The sequence below is a fragment of the Salmo salar genome, chromosome 18, assembly GCF_965601325.2.
Source record: "Salmo salar chromosome 18, fSalSal1, whole genome shotgun sequence".
Classification (NCBI taxonomy): Eukaryota; Metazoa; Chordata; class Actinopteri; order Salmoniformes; family Salmonidae; genus Salmo; species Salmo salar.
Window position 1 is genome coordinate 89,475,988 of NC_138308.1, and position 17,961 is coordinate 89,493,948.

Consider the following 17,961-nt stretch of genomic DNA (forward strand, 5'->3'; position numbering starts at 1 on the left):
CAAATAACTATCAGGGAGAAGCAGTACTGTGGACCCAGTTAAGGGTTCATACGTTTCATGAAACACCAACTCTGTTCAATATCATATAAACATTATAGTGGTATTGGCATCAAATGATAAATATGTAACTACGACACAAAAAGTTAGTGAGTTTTTAGGAACAAAACTTAAGGGACAAACAGAGACAACATACAACATATAAAGACCGCGTAACATACAGTACAAACAACAACATATCTGGGATTCCACACTGTAGGCAGCAGTCTATCTAGGCAGCTCACATAACATATGAACTACATGGTATCTACCTGTTCCAGCTCACATAACATATGAACTATATCGTATCTACCTGTCCCAGCTCACATAACATAGTAACTATATAGTATCTACCTGTTCCAGCTCACATAACATATTAACTACATGGTATCTACCTGTTCCAGCTCACATAACATATGAACTATATCGTATCTACCTGTCCCAGCTCACATAACATAGTAACTATATAGTATCTACCTGTTCCAGCTCACATAACATATTAACTACATGGTATCTACCTGTTCCAGCTCACATAACATATTAACTATGGTAGCTACCTGTCCCAGCTCACATAACATATTAACTATGGTAGCTACCTGTTCCAGCTCACATAACATATTAACTATGGTAGCTACCTGTCCCAGCTCACATAACATAGTAACTATATAGTATCTACCTGTCCCAGCTCACATAACATATGAACTACATGGTATCTACCTGTCCCAGCTCACATAACATATGAACTACATGGTATCTACCTGTTCCAGCTCACATAACATATTAACTATGGTAGCTACCTGTCCCAGCTCACATAACATATTAACTATGGTAGCTACCTGTCCCAGCTCACATAACATAGTAACTATATCGTATCTACCTGTCCCAGCTCACATAACATATTAACTATATAGTATCTACCTGTTCCAGCTCACATAACATATTAACTATATCGTATCTACCTGTCCCAGCTCACATAACATATTAACTATGGTAGCTACCTGTCCCAGCTCACATAACATATTAACTATATCGTATCTACCTGTCCCAGCTCACATAACATAGTAACTATGGTAGCTACCTGTCCCAGCTCACATAACATAGTAACTATATAGTATCTACCTGTCCCAGCTCACATAACATAGTAACTATATAGTATCTACCTGTCCCAGCTCACATAACATATTAACTATGGTAGCTACCTGTCCCAGCTCACATAACATAGTAACTATATAGTATCTACCTGTCCCAGCTCACATAACATAGTAACTATATAGTATCTACCTGTCCCAGCTCACATAACATATTAACTATATCGTATCTACCTGTCCCAGCTCACATAACATATTAACTATATCGTATCTACCTGTCCCAGCTCACATAACATATTAACTATGGTAGCTACCTGTCCCAGCTCACATAACATAGTAACTATATAGTATCTACCTGTCCCAGCTCACATAACATATTAACTATGGTAGCTACCTGTCCCAGCTCACATAACATATGAACTACATGGTATCTACCTGTTCCAGCTCACATAACATATTAACTATATCGTATCTACCTGTCCCAGCTCACATAACATATTAACTATGGTAGCTACCTGTCCCAGCTCACATAACATAGTAACTATATAGTATCTACCTGTCCCAGCTCACATAACATATTAACTATGGTAGCTACCTGTCCCAGCTCACATAACATAGTAACTATATAGTATCTACCTGTCCCAGCTCACATAACATAGTAACTATATAGTAGCTACCTGTCCCAGCTCACATAACATAGTAACTATATAGTATCTACCTGTCCCAGCTCACATAACATAGTAACTATATAGTGTCTACCTGTCCCAGCTCACATAACATAGTAACTATATAGTAGCTACCTGTCCCAGCTCACATAACATAGTAACTATATAGTATCTACCTGTCCCAGCTCACATAACATAGTAACTATATAGTATCTACCTGTCCCAGCTCACATAACATATTAACTATATAGTATCTACCTGTCCCAGCTCACATAACATAGTAACTATATAGTATCTACCTGTCCCAGCTCACATAACATAGTAACTATATAGTATCTACCTGTCCCAGCTCACATAACATAGTAACTATATAGTATCTACCTGTCCCAGCTCACATAACATATTAACTATGGTAGCTACCTGTCCCAGCTCACATAACATATTAACTATATAGTATCTACCTGTCCCAGCTCACATAACATATTAACTATATAGTATCTACCTGTCCCAGCTCACATAACATAGTAACTATATAGTATCTACCTGTCCCAGCTCACATAACATATTAACTATATAGTAGCTACCTGTCACAGCTCACATAACATATTAACTATATAGTATCTACCTGTCCCAACTCACATAACATAGTAACTATATAGTATATACCTGTCCCAACTCACATAACATAGTAACTATATGGTATCTACCTGTCCCAGCTCACATAACATAGTAACTATATAGTATCTACCTGTCCCAGCTCACATAACATATTAACTATATAGTATCTTCCTGTCCCAGCTCACATAACATATTAACTATATAGTATCTACCTGTCCCAACTCACATAACATAGTAACTATATAGTATCTACCTGTCCCAACTCACATAACATAGTAACTATATGGTATCTACCTGTCCCAGCTCACATAACATAGTAACTATATAGTATCTACCTGTCCCAGCTCACATAACATATTAACTATATAGTATCTACCTGTCCCAGCTCACATAACATAGTAACTATATAGTATCTACCTGTCCCAGCTCACATATTAACTATATAGTATCTACCTGTCCCAGCTCACATAACATATTAACTATATAGTATCTACCTGTCCCAGCTCACATAACATAGTAACTATATAGTATCTACCTGTCCCAGCTCACATATTAACTATATAGTATCTACCTGTCCCAGCTCACATAACATATTAACTATATAGTATCTACCTGTCCCAGCTCACATAACATAGTAACTATATAGTATCTACCTGTCCCAGCTCACATAACATATTAACTATATAGTATCTACCTGTCCCAGCTCACATAACATAGTAACTATATAGTATCTACCTGTCCCAGCTCACATAACATAGTAACTATATAGTATCTACCTGTCCCAGCTCACATAACATAGTAACTATATAGTATCTACCTGTCCCAGCTCACATAACATATTAACTATATAGTATCTACCTGTCCCAGCTCACATAACATAGTAACTATATAGTATCTACCTGTCCCAGCTCACATAACATATTAACTATATAGTATCTACCTGTCCCAGCTCACATAACATATTAACTATATAGTATCTACCTGTCCCAACTCACATAACATATTAACTATGGTATCTACCTGTCCCAGCTCACATAACATATTAACTATGGTATCTACCTGTCCCAGCTCACATAACATATTAACTCTATAGTATCTACCTGTCCCAGCTCACATAACATGGTAACTATATAGTATCTACCTGTCCCAGCTCACATATTAACTATATAGTATCTACCTGTCCCAGCTCACATAACATATTAACTATATAGTATCTACCTGTCCCAGCTCACATATTAACTATATAGTATCTACCTGTCCCAGCTCACATAACATAGTAACTATATAGTATCTACCTGTCCCCGCTCACATAACATATTAACTATATAGTATCTACCTGTCCCAGCTCACATAACATAGTAACTATATAGTATCTACCTGTCCCAGCTCACATAACATATTAACTATGGTATCTACCTGTCCCAGCTCACATAACATATTAACTATGGTATCTACCTGTCCCAGCTCACATCACATATTAACTATATAGTATCTACCTGTCCCAGCTCACATAACATAGTAACTATATAGTATCTACCTGTCCCAGCTCACATAACATATTAACTATATAGGGTCTACCTGTCCCAGCTCACATAACATGGTAACTATATAGTATCTACCTGTCCCAGCTCACATATTAACTATATAGTATCTACCTGTCCCAGCTCACATAACATATTAACTATATAGTATCTACCTGTCCCAGCTCACATATTAACTATATAGTATCTACCTGTCCCAGCTCACATAACATAGTAACTATATAGTATCTACCTGTCCCAGCTCACATAACATAGTAACTATATAGTATCTACCTGTCCCCGCTCACATAACATATTAACTATATAGTATCTACCTGTCCCAGCTCACATAACATAGTAACTATATAGTATCTACCTGTCCCAGCTCACATAACATATTAACTATATAGTATCTGCCTGTCCCAGCTCACATAACATATTAACTATATAGTATCTACCTGTCGCAGCTCACATAACATAGTAACTATATAGTATCTACCTGTCCCAGCCAACATATTAACTATATGGTAGGTACGTGTCCCAGATGTATCAAGATCTCTGCCCTCCCAGGGGTAGTTATGATAGGATCAGGATTATGTGCTCTATTACAAAACACATTAGTGTTCTCATACCAGTATATTAGCTAAAATTATAGTGAAATACTCAGAATCAAATCTTCACATATCACTGTTTACAAGTGAAACTTAGGCCGGGATTGAATCAAAAGTGCATTGTCGAAAACGCACATTTCATTGAATCCCGGCCTTAAACTTGTAAAGTAGAAGAACTGATTTGATCAGTGACCAACAAATGAATATAAACGATGTTGAGTGGTAAACCAAACCAGGTTTGATTGAGTTTTATTTATTGAACCTTGATCTAACCAGGCAAGTCAGGTAAGAACAAATTGTTATGTACAATGACCGCCTGGCAAGTCCCAAACTACAGCAAGTAAAAACGTCACCAAACAAGTAATGTTATACATTTTCCATGCATAACATTACCTTATGTAATTCAGTTATTCTTCTTTGTAAGCTGTTGCAGTTTCTCAGCTTTTTTCTTCTTGTACCTCGCTATCTCCTCCATCTGCAGGCCATGAGCCATTTGCCTGTGGAAAACGAATCGGACACAGAGGCAGGATCAACAAGAAAAGGCACAGACAGTGGAGGAGTGACGGCGGAGGGAAGGGAGGAAGGCGTTCCTTACCCTTTCTTGAATTCAGGGGGGACGGGGAGAGGTTTCTCAAAGTTGTCCTTCCCTATGAGCCAGTAGGTCTCCTCTGTTCCTCCTTTTCCCTGCGGAGAGGAGAGAGTATAGGAGGAAAGGATAGGGAGAGGAGAGAGTGAGAGACAGAGAGTTCAGTAGGGAGTTTCTAGAGAGTTCTTGGTAGTTCTAGAGAGTTCTTGGTAGTTCTAGGGAGTTCTTGGTAGTTCTAGAGAGTTCTTGGTAGTTCTAGAGAGTTCTTGGTAGTTCTAGGGAGTTCTTGGTAGTTCTAGAGAGTTCTTGGTAGTTCTAGAGAGTTTTTGGTAGTTCTAGAGAGTTCTTGGTAGTTCTAGGGAGATCTGAGCTTACTGTATGCAACATGATGGTGGTCCCAGGTATAGTCAGTCTTTTGTCTCTTACCTTCAGGTCAGTTTTGCCTCTCAGTTGCACCTTGTATCCTGCCTTGAGTTCCAGCAGGATTTTAACTGTGCTGTTATGGACATGGATTCTGTAGGCTGCAAATACAGGCGGCAGGACACTCACAAAGTCAAGTTCACATAGACACTCTCTAGAGAAGCTTCATGGCTCTTTCATGCACCCACGACAAGTCCTTAACTTCTTTAGAATGAACAGAAGCTAGAACAGTGCATATACAGTGCCTTCAGAAAGTATTCAGACCCCTTGACATTTTCTACATTTTGTAACGTTATAGCCTTATTCTAAAATGGATGAAATATATTGTTTTTTCTCAGCAATCTACTACACAATAACGCATAACGACGAAGCGAAAACGTGTTTTTAGAAACTTTAGCAAATTCATTTAAATAAAATCTGACAGAAATACCTTCTTTTCATAAGTATTCAGACCCTTTGCTATGCGACTCGAAATTGAGCTCAGGTGCATCCTGTTTCCACTGATCATCCTTGAGATGTTTCTAAAACTTGGAGTCCACCTGTGGTAAATTCAATTGATTGGACATGACTTGGAAAGGCTCACACCTGTCTATATAAGGTTCCACAGTTGACAGTACATGTAAGAGCAAAAACCAAGCCATGAGGTCACAGGAATTGTCCGTAGAACTCAGAGACAGAATTGTGTCGAGGCACAGATCTGGGGAAGAGTACAAAAAAATGTCTGCCGCATTGAAGGTCCCCAAGAACACAGTGGCCTCCATCATTCTTAAATGGAAGAAGTTTGGGACCACCGAGACTCTTCCTAGAGCTGGCCGCCCGGCCAAACTGAGCAATCGGGGGAGAAGGGCCTTGGTCAGGGAGATGACCAAGTACCCGATGGTCAATCTGACAGAGCTCCAGAGTTCCTCTGTGGAGAAGGACAACCATCTCTGCAGCACTCCACCAATCAGGCCTGTATGGTAGCGTGGCCAGACGGAAGCCACTCCTCAGTAAAAGGCACATGACAGCCCGCTTGGAGTTTGCCAATAGGCACCTAAAGACTATCAGACCATGAGAAACAAGATTCTCTGGTCTGATGAAACCAAGATTGAACTCTTTGGCCTGAATGCGAAGCATCACGTCTAGAGGAAACCTGGCACCATCCCTACGGTGAATGATGGTGGTGGCAACATCATGCTGTGGGGATGTTTTTCAGCGGCAATCCTAGTCAGGATTGAGGTAAAGATAAACGGAGCAAAGGATAGAGAGATCCTTGATGAAAACCTGCTCCAGAGTGCTCAGGACCTCAGACTGGGGCGAAGGTTCACCTTCCAACAAGACAATGACCTTAAGCACACAGCTAGGACAACGCAAGAGTAGCTTCGGGACAAGTCTCTGAATGTCCTTGAGTGGCTCAGCCAGAGCCCAGACTTAAAGCCAATCTAACATCTGGAGAGACCTGAAAATAGCAGTGCAGCAATGCTCCCCATCCAACCTGACAGAGCTTGAGAGGATCTGCAGAGAAGAATGGGAATAACTCCCCAAATACAGGTGTGCCAAGCTTGTAGCGTCATACAAAAGAAGATTTGAGGCTGTAATCACTGCCAAAGGTGCTTCAACAAAGTACTGAGTAAAGGATCTGAATACTTATGTAAAATGTTATATTTCATTTTTTTCAATATATTTTTTATTTCTAAAAACCTGTTTTTGGTTCGTCATTATGGGGTATTGTGTGTAGATTGATGAGGGAATTTGTAAAAAAAAATATCAGTTTTAGAATAAGGCTGTAACGTAACAAACTTTGGAAAAAGTTAAGGGGTCTCACTACTTTCCGAAGGCACTGTATACTGCAGCAATGCATCGTGTATTATAACTTACGCATCCCAGTGGACTCCATACGAGAGGCTGTGGTGACAGTGTCTCCGAACAGACAGTATCTAGGCATGGTCAATCCCACCACCCCCGCCACACACGGACCTACAAGACACACACACACACACCACACACACACACACACACACACACACACACACACACACACACACACACACACACACACACACACACACACACACACACACACACACACACACACACACACACTATAGATAGGCACTGTGTGTTTTTTTGTGCATGTGCATTCATATGTATGTGTGTACCCCCTGTATCTCTCACCTGAGTGTAGGCCTATGCGTATCCGTACAGGTACGTCAGGCATGTGTCTCATCTTGAAGGTGCCCACAGCACTGAGGATGTCTAGCGCCATGTTGGATATCTCTGCAGCGTGACGATCTCCGTTGGCAACCGGTAACCCTGACGCCACCATGTAGGCATCGCCTATCGTCTCCACCTACGGGTAGAGAGGAGGACGGGTGGAAAACATTTTGATTGGTCAATTAACTTCAGGTGATATATACAGTATATGTATATATATATATACAGTACCAGTCAAAAGTTAGGACACACCTATTCATTCAAGGGTTTTTCTTTGTTTTTACTATTTTCTACATTGTAGAATAATAGTGAAGACATCCAAACTATGAAATAACACATATGGAATCATGTAGTAACCAAAAAAGTGTTAAACAAGTCTAAATATATTTTATATTTGAGATTCTTCAAAGTAGCCACCCTGTGCTTGATGACAGCTTTGCACACTTGGCATTATCTCAACCAGCTTCGTGAGGTAGTCACCTGGAGTGCATTTCAATTAACAGGTGTGCCTTGTTAAAAGTTAATTTGTGGAATTTCTTTCCTTCTTAATGCGTTTGAGCCAATCAGTTGTGTTGTGACAAGGTAGAGGTGGTATACAGAAGATAGCCCTATTTGGTAAAAGACCAAGTCCATATTATGGCAAGAACAGCTCAAATAAGCAAAGAGAAACGACAGTCCATCACTACTTTAAGACATGAAGGTCAGTCAATATAGAACATTTCAAGAACTTTTAAAGTCTCTTCAAGTGCAGCAGCAAAAACCATCAAGCGCTATGATGAAACTGGCTCTCATGAGGACCGCCACAGGACAGGAAGACCCATAGTTACCTCTGCTGCAGAGGATAAGTTCATTAGAGTTACCAGCCTCAGAAATTGCAGCCCAAATAGATGATTCACCGAGTTCAAGTAACAGACACATCTCAACATCAACTGTTCAGAGGAGACTGTGTGAATCAGGGCTTCATGGTCGACTTGCTGCAAAGAAACCACTACTAAAGGACACCAATAATAAGAAGAGACTTGCTTGGGCCAAGAAACACGAGCAATGGACATTAGACCGGTGGAAATTGTCCTTTGGTCTGATGAGTCAAAATGTTAGAATTTTGGTTTCCAACCACCTTGTCTTTGTGAGATGCAGAGTAGGTGAACGGATGATCTCTGCATGTATGGTTCCCAGCGTGAAGCACGGAGGAGGAGGTGTGATGGTGTGGGGTGCTTTGCTGGTGACACTGTCAGTGATTTATTTAGAGTTCAATGCTCACTTAACCTCTTACATCTAGACGTTCCGCTAGCGGAACACCTGCTCCAATATCCAATGATAGGCGTGGCGCGAATGACAAATTCCTCAAAAATACAAAAACTTCAATTTTTCAAACATATGACTATTTTACACCATTTTAAAGACAAGACTCTCCTTTATCTAACCACACTGTCCGATTTCAAAAAGGCTTTACAGCGAAAGCAAAACATTAGATTATGTCAGCGGAGTACCCAGCCAGAAATAATCAGACACCCATTTTTCAAGCTAGCATATAATGTAAAAAAAAAAAAAAAAACACAGCTAAATGCAGCACTAACCTTTGATGATCTTCATCAGATGACACGCCTAGGACATTATGTTATACAATACATGCATGTTTTGTTCAATCAAGTTCATATTTATATCAAAAACCAGCTTTTTACATTAGCATGTGACGTTCAGAACTAGCATACCCCCCGCAAAGTTCCGGTGAATTTACTAAATTACTCACGATAAACGTTCACAAAAAACATAACAATTATTTTAAGAAATATAGATACAGAACTCCTCTATGCACTCGCTATGTCCGATTTTAAAATAGCTTTTCGGTGAAAGCACATTTTGCAATATTCTGAGTAGATAGCCCAGCCATCACGGCTAGCTATTTTGACACCCACCAAGTTTAGCCCTGACCAAACTCCGATTTACTATTAGAAAAGTTTGATTACCTTTGGTGTTCTTCGTCAGAATGCACTCCCAGGACTGCTACTTCAATAACAAATGTTGGTTTGGTTCAAAATAATCCATAGTTATATCCAAATAGCGACGTTTTGTTCGTGCGTTCAAGACACTATCCGAAGTGTAAATAAGGGTCACGAGCACGACGCATTTCGTGACAAAAAAATTCTAAATATTCCATTACCGTACTTCGAAGCATGTCAACCGCTGTTTAAAATCAATTTTTATGCAATTTTTCTCGTAAAAAAGCGCTAATATTCCGACCGGGAAAGCGTGTTTACATACAAAGAGAGAGAAAATAAAAGCATGGGATCCCCTCGTGCACGAGCCTGAGTCTCATAGTACTGTGACCGACCACTATCCAAACGCGCTACTGTTTTTCAACCAGGGCCTGCAAAGCCACGATTCAGCTTTTTGCCGCCTTCTGAGAGCCCATGGGAGACGTAGGAAGTGTCACGTAACAGCAGAGATCCCCTGTTTTGGATAGAGATAATCAAGAAGGCCAAGAAATGGTCAGACAGGGTACTTCCTGTACAGAATCTTCTCAGGTTTTGGCCTGCCAAATGAGTTCTGTTATACTCACAGACACCATTCAAACAGTTTTAGAAACTTTGGAGTGTTTTCTATCCAAAGCTAATAATTATATGCATATTCTAGTTTCTGGGCAGGAGTAATAATCAGATTAAATCGGGTACGTTTTTTATCTGGCCGTGAAAATACTGCCCCCTAGCCATAACAGGTTAACCAGCATGGCAGCGATACGACATCCCATCTGGTTTGCGCTTAGTGATCCTTTGTTTTCAACAGGACAATGACCCTACACACCTCCAGGCTGTGTAAGGGCTATTTGACCAAGAAGGAGAGTGATGTGCTGCATCAGAAAACCTGGCCACCACAATCACCCAAACTCAACCCAATTAAGATGGTTTGGGATGAGTTGGACCGCAGAGTGAAGGAATAGCAGCCAACAAGTGCTCAGCATATGTGGGAACTCTTTCAAGACTGTTGGAAAAGCATTCCAGGTGAAGCTGGTTGAGAGAATGGGTGGCTACTTTAAAGAATCTATAAATAAAAATATTTCTTCATATGTTTCACACTTTTTTGGTTACTACATGAATCCATATGTGTTATTTTATAGTTTTGATGTCTTCACTTTTATTCTACAATGTAGAAAATAGTAAAAATAAAAAACACCCTTGAATGAGTATCTGTGTCCAAACTTTTGACTGGTACTGTATATATAAAGGGAAATGTACTGGGCAGACCGAAGCCAATTAGGGCACTGTTAAGTTTCCCTACAGGAAGTTTTAGTAGTAGGTAGTAACTTTGCTCCAGATTCTTAGTTGTAGGACACTGCTGAGTGTCATTGTGTGATTAAAGTGTGGTTCTCTCTCTCTCTCTCTCTCTCTCTACCTTGTAGACGTCGTGGTTGCCAATGATGGCGTCAAACAGCGTGTAGAGGTCGTTCAGAAGGTCAACCACTTCGATGGGCTCGCTATTGGCTGAGATGGTGGTGAAGCCAACGATGTCACTGAAGTACAGCGTCACGTTATCAAAGTACTCCGGTTCCACTGTACCACCCACCTTCAGGGCATTCGCAACCGTCCTAGGAAAGAGAGGGAGTGTGTGAGTGGGGGTTTGTGTGTGTGTATGTTCCACTGTACCACCCACCTTCAGGGCATTCGCAACCGTCCTAGGAAAGAGAGGGAGTGTGTGAGTGGGGGTTTGTGTGTGTGTATGTTCCACTGTACCACCCACCTTCAGGGCATTTGCAACCGTCCTAGGAAAGAGAGGGAGTGTGTGAGTGGGGGTTTGTGTGTGTGTATGTTCCACTGTACCACCCACCTTCAGGGCATTTGCAACCGCCCTAGGAAAGAGAGGGAGTGTGTGAGTGGGGGTTTGTGTGTGTGTATGTTCCACTGTACCACCCACCTTCAGGGCATTCGCAACCGCCCTAGGAAAGAGAGGGAGTGTGTGAGTGGGGGTTTGTGTGTGTGTATGTGTGTGTGTGTGTGTGTGTGTGTATGTGTGTGTATGTGTGTGTGTGTGTGTGTGTGTGTGTGTGTGTGTGTGTGTGTGTGTGTGTGTGTGTGTGTGTGTGTGTGTGTGTGTGTATGTGTGTGTGTGTGTGTGTGTGTGTGTGTGTGTGTGTGTGTGTGTGTGTGTGTGTGTGTGTGTGTGTGTATGTGTGTGTGTGTGTGTATGTGTGTGTGTGTGTGTGTGTGTGTGTGTGTGTGTGTGTGTGTGTGTGTGTGTGTGTGTGTGTGTGTGTGTGTATGTGTGTGTGTGTGTGTGTGTGTGTGTGTGTATGTGTGTGTGTGTGTGTGTGTGTGTGTGTGTACTTACGGTGGCAGCATCTGAGTGAGTAGTTTCTCAGTCTTCTGTTTCTCTATCTCCAGCTCCTCAGTCCTCTCTCTGATCAGCTCCTCCAGGTTAGAGGAGTACTGCTCCAGCATCCTCAACATGGAGTCTATGATGTTGGTCTTCCTGCCCTTGTTGATGTTCTTAAACTGGAGAGAGAGAGAGGGGGGGGGGGAGAGAGAGAGAGAGGGGTGGGGTAGAGGGGAGTGAGAGAGGTGGGGTGGATGAGAGAGAGGGATAGAGAGAGAGAGAGGGATAGAGAGCGAGAGGAAGAGAGAGAGACAAGGATAGAGAGGGGGATAGAGAGAGAGAGAGGGATAGAGAGAGAGAGAGAGAGAGGGATAGAGAGAGAGAGGGATAGAGAGAGAGAGGGGAAGAGAGGGAGAGAGGGATTGAGAGAGAGGAAGAGAGAGAGACAAGGATAGAGAGAGGGAGGGATAGAGAGAGAGAGGGATAGAGAGAGGAAGAGAGAGAGAAGGATAGAGAGAGAGGGGGATAGAGAGAGAAAGAGGGATAGAGAGAGAGGAAGAGATAGAGAGAGGGATAGAGAGAGAGGAAGAGATAGAGAGAGGGATAGAGAGAGAGAGAGAGAGAGAGAGAGAGAGAGAGAGAGAGAGAGAGAGAGAGGAAGAGAGAGAGAGAGGGGGACAGAGAGAGAGAGAGAGAGAGAGAGAGAGAGAGGAAGAGAGAGAGTGAGATAGAGAGAGAGAGAGAGAGAGAGAGAGAGAGAGAGAGAGAGAGAGGAATAGAGAGAGAGAGTTTGAGTTTCTGAAACAAACACACAGATTTGAAGGCATTGTATAACCCACCCCGCCCTCTGTACCAGGTCAAAGATCTCGTCGAAGCATGGCCGTCTGTCTGGCTCTTCATTCCAACACTGTTTCATCAGCTGGATACACTCCATAGGGGCGTAGTCAGGGGAGACCACCGGACGACACAGAGGAGGGGGCTTACGGATTTTCTGGATCAACTCTGGAGGACAGGGGTCAGAGGACTATTCAGCTAAATTCATATTTCCTCAATTCCTCCTTAAAACTCATTGGAGAAGAAGGTTTGAGGGGAGGGGCCTGAGATCGTCTCCTCCAATATGGTTGCGATGGAGGCGATGAGATAAAATTCATGGAATCACAGAAAGACATTTACATAGAGCCAGTCATATTCAATTCAAATCACAACTTTATTGTCTCACAATGGCAGAAACATCTAATGGAGAGGGACAGGTCTTACTGACAGATGGGACTATCCAAATAAAGTGATACCAAGAAATCTCTTACCTGCAAAAGACCGCTCCATCATGCATAATGGTGGGCCCCTCATGACCACTTCTGTTACCTGTAGTACAGGTGTACTCTGGGTAATGTAGTCTCTTACCTGCAGAAGACTGCTCCAGCATGTAGAAAAGCGGGCCTCTCATGACCACTTCTGTTGCCTGTAGTACAGGTGTACTCTGGGTAATGTAGTCTCTTACCTGCAGCAGACTGCTCCAGCATGTAGAAAGGCGGGCCTCTCATGACCACTTCCTGCATGATGATGGCGAAGCTGTATACGTCCCCATGGAGACTGCCGTAGAGACCGGGGGAGGGGCCACGCAGAATCTCAGGGGCAGTCCACAACAGGTCTAGGAGGGAGGGGCACACACACACAGGAAGAGAACCAAACAAACACATACTGTACATAAACACACTACCGTTATATGCACTTTTTTATCAGACAGAACCCTGTCCAGATGGAACCCTGTCCAGACGGAACCCTCTCTAGACGGAACCCTCTCTAGACGGAACCCTCTCTAGACGGAACCCTGTCCAGATGGAACCCTGTCCAGACGGAACCCTGTCCAGATGGAACCCTGTCCAGACGGAACCCTGTCCAGATGGTACCCTCTCTAGACGGAACCCTCTCTAGACGGAACCCTCTCTAGACGGAACCCTGTCCAGACGGAACTCTGTCCAGACTCAAGGCAAATCTCTCTCCACTCCTCTCCAGACCTACTCACCCTCTGCAGGAGGTTCTGTGTAGGGGAACTTTGCTGCCTCTAGAACCTCGTTGTATCCGTAGTCAGAGATCTTCAGGACGAAGCGTCCGTCCACCACACAATTCCTGCTCTTCAGACGACCATGATACAAGTTCCTGTGGTGCAGGTACTTCATACCCTGGGGGAGAACACGGAACATAGAACTCAGAGACAGAACACTGGAGATAAGCATGGAAGCCAGACATGCTCTTCCACCTTACCTCATTCACTTTAGAACCCTCCCTCCCTCCGGCTGAGGAACTTTGACATCTCCTGCCCTTTCTCTATCCCCTCTTCTTCCTGTCCTAGTCATGCCTCCATCCCTCCCTTCCTCTCCTCACGTTAATAAGGTCTAATAGTAGAGATGACTTGAACATCCATCCCTTCCTTTCCTCTTTTTCTCCCTCTCCCTCTCTCGCCCTCCCTCCACCCTACCTTAATAAGGTCCAGCAGTAGTGATGACTTGAACATCCAATCCAGTTTGACATCCTCATTGAGCAAAAGGTCTTCCATGCTTCCCCTGGTGCAGAACTCGGTTACGATGGCAAACACTCCACAGTCGTGGAAGAAACCCAGGAAAAGGTTAATGTTCTCATGACGCATGTCCTTCATCTGTGTGTGTGGGGGGGGGGGGGGCAGGGGTTAGAGGTTAGGGGGTCAGTGCAGATTGAAGTAGGAATTGTATGGATTTGGTATCGTATTTGCAACAGGGTGGAGAACTACTGAAAATACAACAACAACAGAACAGCATCAACATTAAAGGAAACTATACCCAAGGATATGAATAAACATGAATAAATATATATTTCTAAAGGAAACCCACCAATTCAAATACGTCACTGGTTTTGGGGTTGATATTCCTGAACGCGCCATGAGGTAGTCTCTTCAGCCACGCCCAGTCTCCCTGGAGAAAAAACCCAACAACATTTTATTTATCTATGGTATCAAATACTAAAATAGCCTATTACAAGTATGTGTCCGTTTGTTTGTATTTGGCTCCAAATCTATCTTACTGAACCAATCTTAAGATATTGGGCCATAATAGTCAAGAATTTACACCCTCAGATGTTCATCACAAACATGTATTACATTTACGCAGTTTGTCATAACAAATGAATCAAACATTTGATCAATCAATCAACCATTCTACTCTGTCTCACCTCATAGAGGACGACGTTGGAGTTCTCGTAGGTAGCAGGTGATTGTTCAGAGAAGGGGGACGTGGGGCTGTGCTGTGAATGGCTCGTCAGAGAGACTTCACTGATCTTTCTGTTACTGTCTATACTAAGCTTCTGAAAATGTTACAGAGTAGACATCATAGTTTAAGTTTCACTACAACATTTATTTATTCATTTGACCTTTATTTAACTAGGCAAATCAGTAAAGAAAATGGACCCCTGCCCCCAACTGTTCCGGTCTGTCGCTCTGTACATTCAATAATATTTTTTTTTATAAAAAAAATATGAACATTTTGCAAATAGAAAAGGCTCAAACGATAAAGCAACAAAAAAAGTTCCTTAAAAGTTGATCTAGAACTGCTGACCTTGTTGCTAAGCGACGGGTTGATGAAGGTGACGTCGTCAAGGGTGAGCAGGATCTTGTTGGGACCCCGGAACAACCGGATGTGGTTGATGCGTCGCCTAGACAACAAGAGACAGAGACATAAACAAAGAGAAGTTATGGATGGTTGACTTCATTAAGACCATAACCAATAGAATTATGTTACACATTCACTCTAGGGGTGGCCCTTAAAAGGGCCAATGCTAACAATTCAGGGACAGTTCACCCAACTCAACTGGTCAGACAACTAAGATGTTAAGAGTTAGATGGTGCCTATCTTTCCCATTAGTTTGGAATTGTGGCCAGTATGTATAGTGGAACGTGTATGAGAAGGACTGTATAGGCAAGATCATGTTGTAGAGCTTTACTTGATGCAGTAGGTTAGAATAAACAAGACGAAACCCATCTGGACGAATCCCAGGAAGATCCTAACAGCAGAGAACGGATCCACACCTGGGGAAAACATTTCAGCAATTTTTCAATCGTGTTGGTGTTATTTTCACAAGTATTTTCAAAACTCTTAAGTACAAAACTCTAAACTGATAACATTTGTAATACATTTACACTTTAGTCATTTAGCAGACGCTCTTATCCAGAGCGACTTACAGTAATGAATACATTTCATTTCATGCATTTTTTTGTACTGGCCCCCCGTGGGAATCGAACCCACAACCCTGGCGTTGCACACACCATGCTCTACCAACTGAGCCACAGGGAAGCCGGTTTTACTTTCCAGCCCAGCGTAATACCCGCTATCTTCTGTTCAGAACCTTTGATTGTGCATTCATTAGAGTTTTACACATCTTTCACCCCTGAGTCATTCATGCAAAATCAAAGTTTTCCATGAAATACCATGAGAACATTTAGTTTAGTCACCAATACATCAGATAATGATATGGTCACCATTTAGTCATTTTAACTAACGTTAAGTCCAATAGCAAAACAAGATACACGTTTTAAAAACTGTTATTTTTGAAGTGCTGAACACACAAATATTAGATGGTAATTTTCCATACAGTATTTGACTATAACTTCACATGCACAATTCTTTACATAATTTGTATCCAATAGCAGGTTATGAGCATGTTGAGAAATACGTCAGTCTTACAGTTTCCTTATACAATACATACAGTACCACATTACATAGAGTACTACAGTACATACAGTACTACAGTACATACAGTACTACAATACATACAGCACCACAGTACATAGAGTACTACAGTACATACAGTACTACAGTACATACAGTACCACATTACATAGAGTACTACAGTACATACAGTACTACAGTACATACAGCACCACAGTACATACAGCACCACAGTACATAGAGTACTACAGTACATACAGTACTACAGTAGATACAGTACGATTTTAGTTTCATTATCCTCATACAGTACAAATAATCAGAAATAGTGGTATTGTAACTAATTAACTAACTAAAATAAATTAACTAAATGAATTAACTAACATTAAATCGAATAGCAAAGAATACAAGATACACGTTTTAAAAACAGTTATTTTTGAAGTGCTGTTAGAAAGAATAGTAGATTGTAAATATAATTTTCCATACAGAATTTGACTATAGCTTGACATGCACAATTGTAGTTTAATTATCCTTATACAGTACATACAGTACTACAGTACATACAGTACTACAGTACATACAGTAAGTAGGTAAAATAATCAGATATAGTGGTATTGTAAACCAGTCGGCTACGGTAAAAACTTACCACGGTGTTGTATGCCATTTCTGCCCCATGGATAACTGTACAATATCACCTTTTCTACATGACTTGTCAACTGACACAGTATCTCCTGTCTCTCTGCTTGAAATTCATCAGCTTAATGTATCAATGAAATTCAGATACTGGCTGGAATGTATTGTTATATACTGTATAATCCCAGGTATTTCAGCAGTGCATTGTACACTACGCTATAATGGTAGCACATAGGGAGTCTTTCCACTTTGTCCTATTGAAGCAAACTGCCTGATGGAGAATGATGATGTAGTATTTACAGCCACATCCATACATGATTTGGTTTTACTTTCCAACATAAATTGATGTCAAACTGATACATTTGTTAGGTAAATATGTAGAATGTTACAGTGTTCAGCAGTTATTAACAAACTATATATACGTTAATCGTACTACACCGGCTCGGGCGCTTGTCGGATGTGGCAGGGCTTGCAAACCATTACAGACTACAAAGGGAAGAGAGCTGCCCAGTGACACGAGCCTAACTATTTCTATGCTCGCTTCGAGGCAAATAACACTGAAACATGCATGAGAGCACCAGCTGTTCCGGAA

At 41.7% G+C, this 17,961-nt stretch overlaps 1 protein-coding gene across 2 annotated transcripts in view; it reads right to left on the reverse strand.

The window, feature by feature from the left end:
* gc2 (guanylyl cyclase 2) overlaps window positions 1-17,961 on the reverse strand; it is a 36,795-nt gene that overhangs the window by 1,913 nt on the left and 16,921 nt on the right. The window contains exons 13-27 of one of the 2 annotated variants that reach the window (XM_045701568.2): window positions 16,015-16,099; window positions 15,630-15,726; window positions 15,247-15,378; window positions 14,910-14,990; window positions 14,522-14,698; window positions 14,069-14,225; window positions 13,544-13,693; window positions 12,899-13,047; window positions 12,061-12,224; window positions 11,128-11,320; window positions 7,699-7,873; window positions 7,402-7,500; window positions 5,551-5,645; window positions 5,134-5,222; window positions 4,932-5,035 (exon numbers count right to left, since the gene is read on the reverse strand). In XM_045701568.2, coding sequence (XP_045557524.1) covers window positions 4,942-5,035; window positions 5,134-5,222; window positions 5,551-5,645; window positions 7,402-7,500; window positions 7,699-7,873; window positions 11,128-11,320; window positions 12,061-12,224; window positions 12,899-13,047; window positions 13,544-13,693; window positions 14,069-14,225; window positions 14,522-14,698; window positions 14,910-14,990; window positions 15,247-15,378; window positions 15,630-15,726; window positions 16,015-16,099 — 1,937 coding nt within the window. In that variant the 3' untranslated portion in view covers window positions 4,932-4,941. The remainder of the gene's footprint in view (window positions 1-4,931; window positions 5,036-5,133; window positions 5,223-5,550; window positions 5,646-7,401; window positions 7,501-7,698; window positions 7,874-11,127; window positions 11,321-12,060; window positions 12,225-12,898; window positions 13,048-13,543; window positions 13,694-14,068; window positions 14,226-14,521; window positions 14,699-14,909; window positions 14,991-15,246; window positions 15,379-15,629; window positions 15,727-16,014; window positions 16,100-17,961) is intronic. The other variant, XM_045701566.2, reaches the window with a different exon arrangement.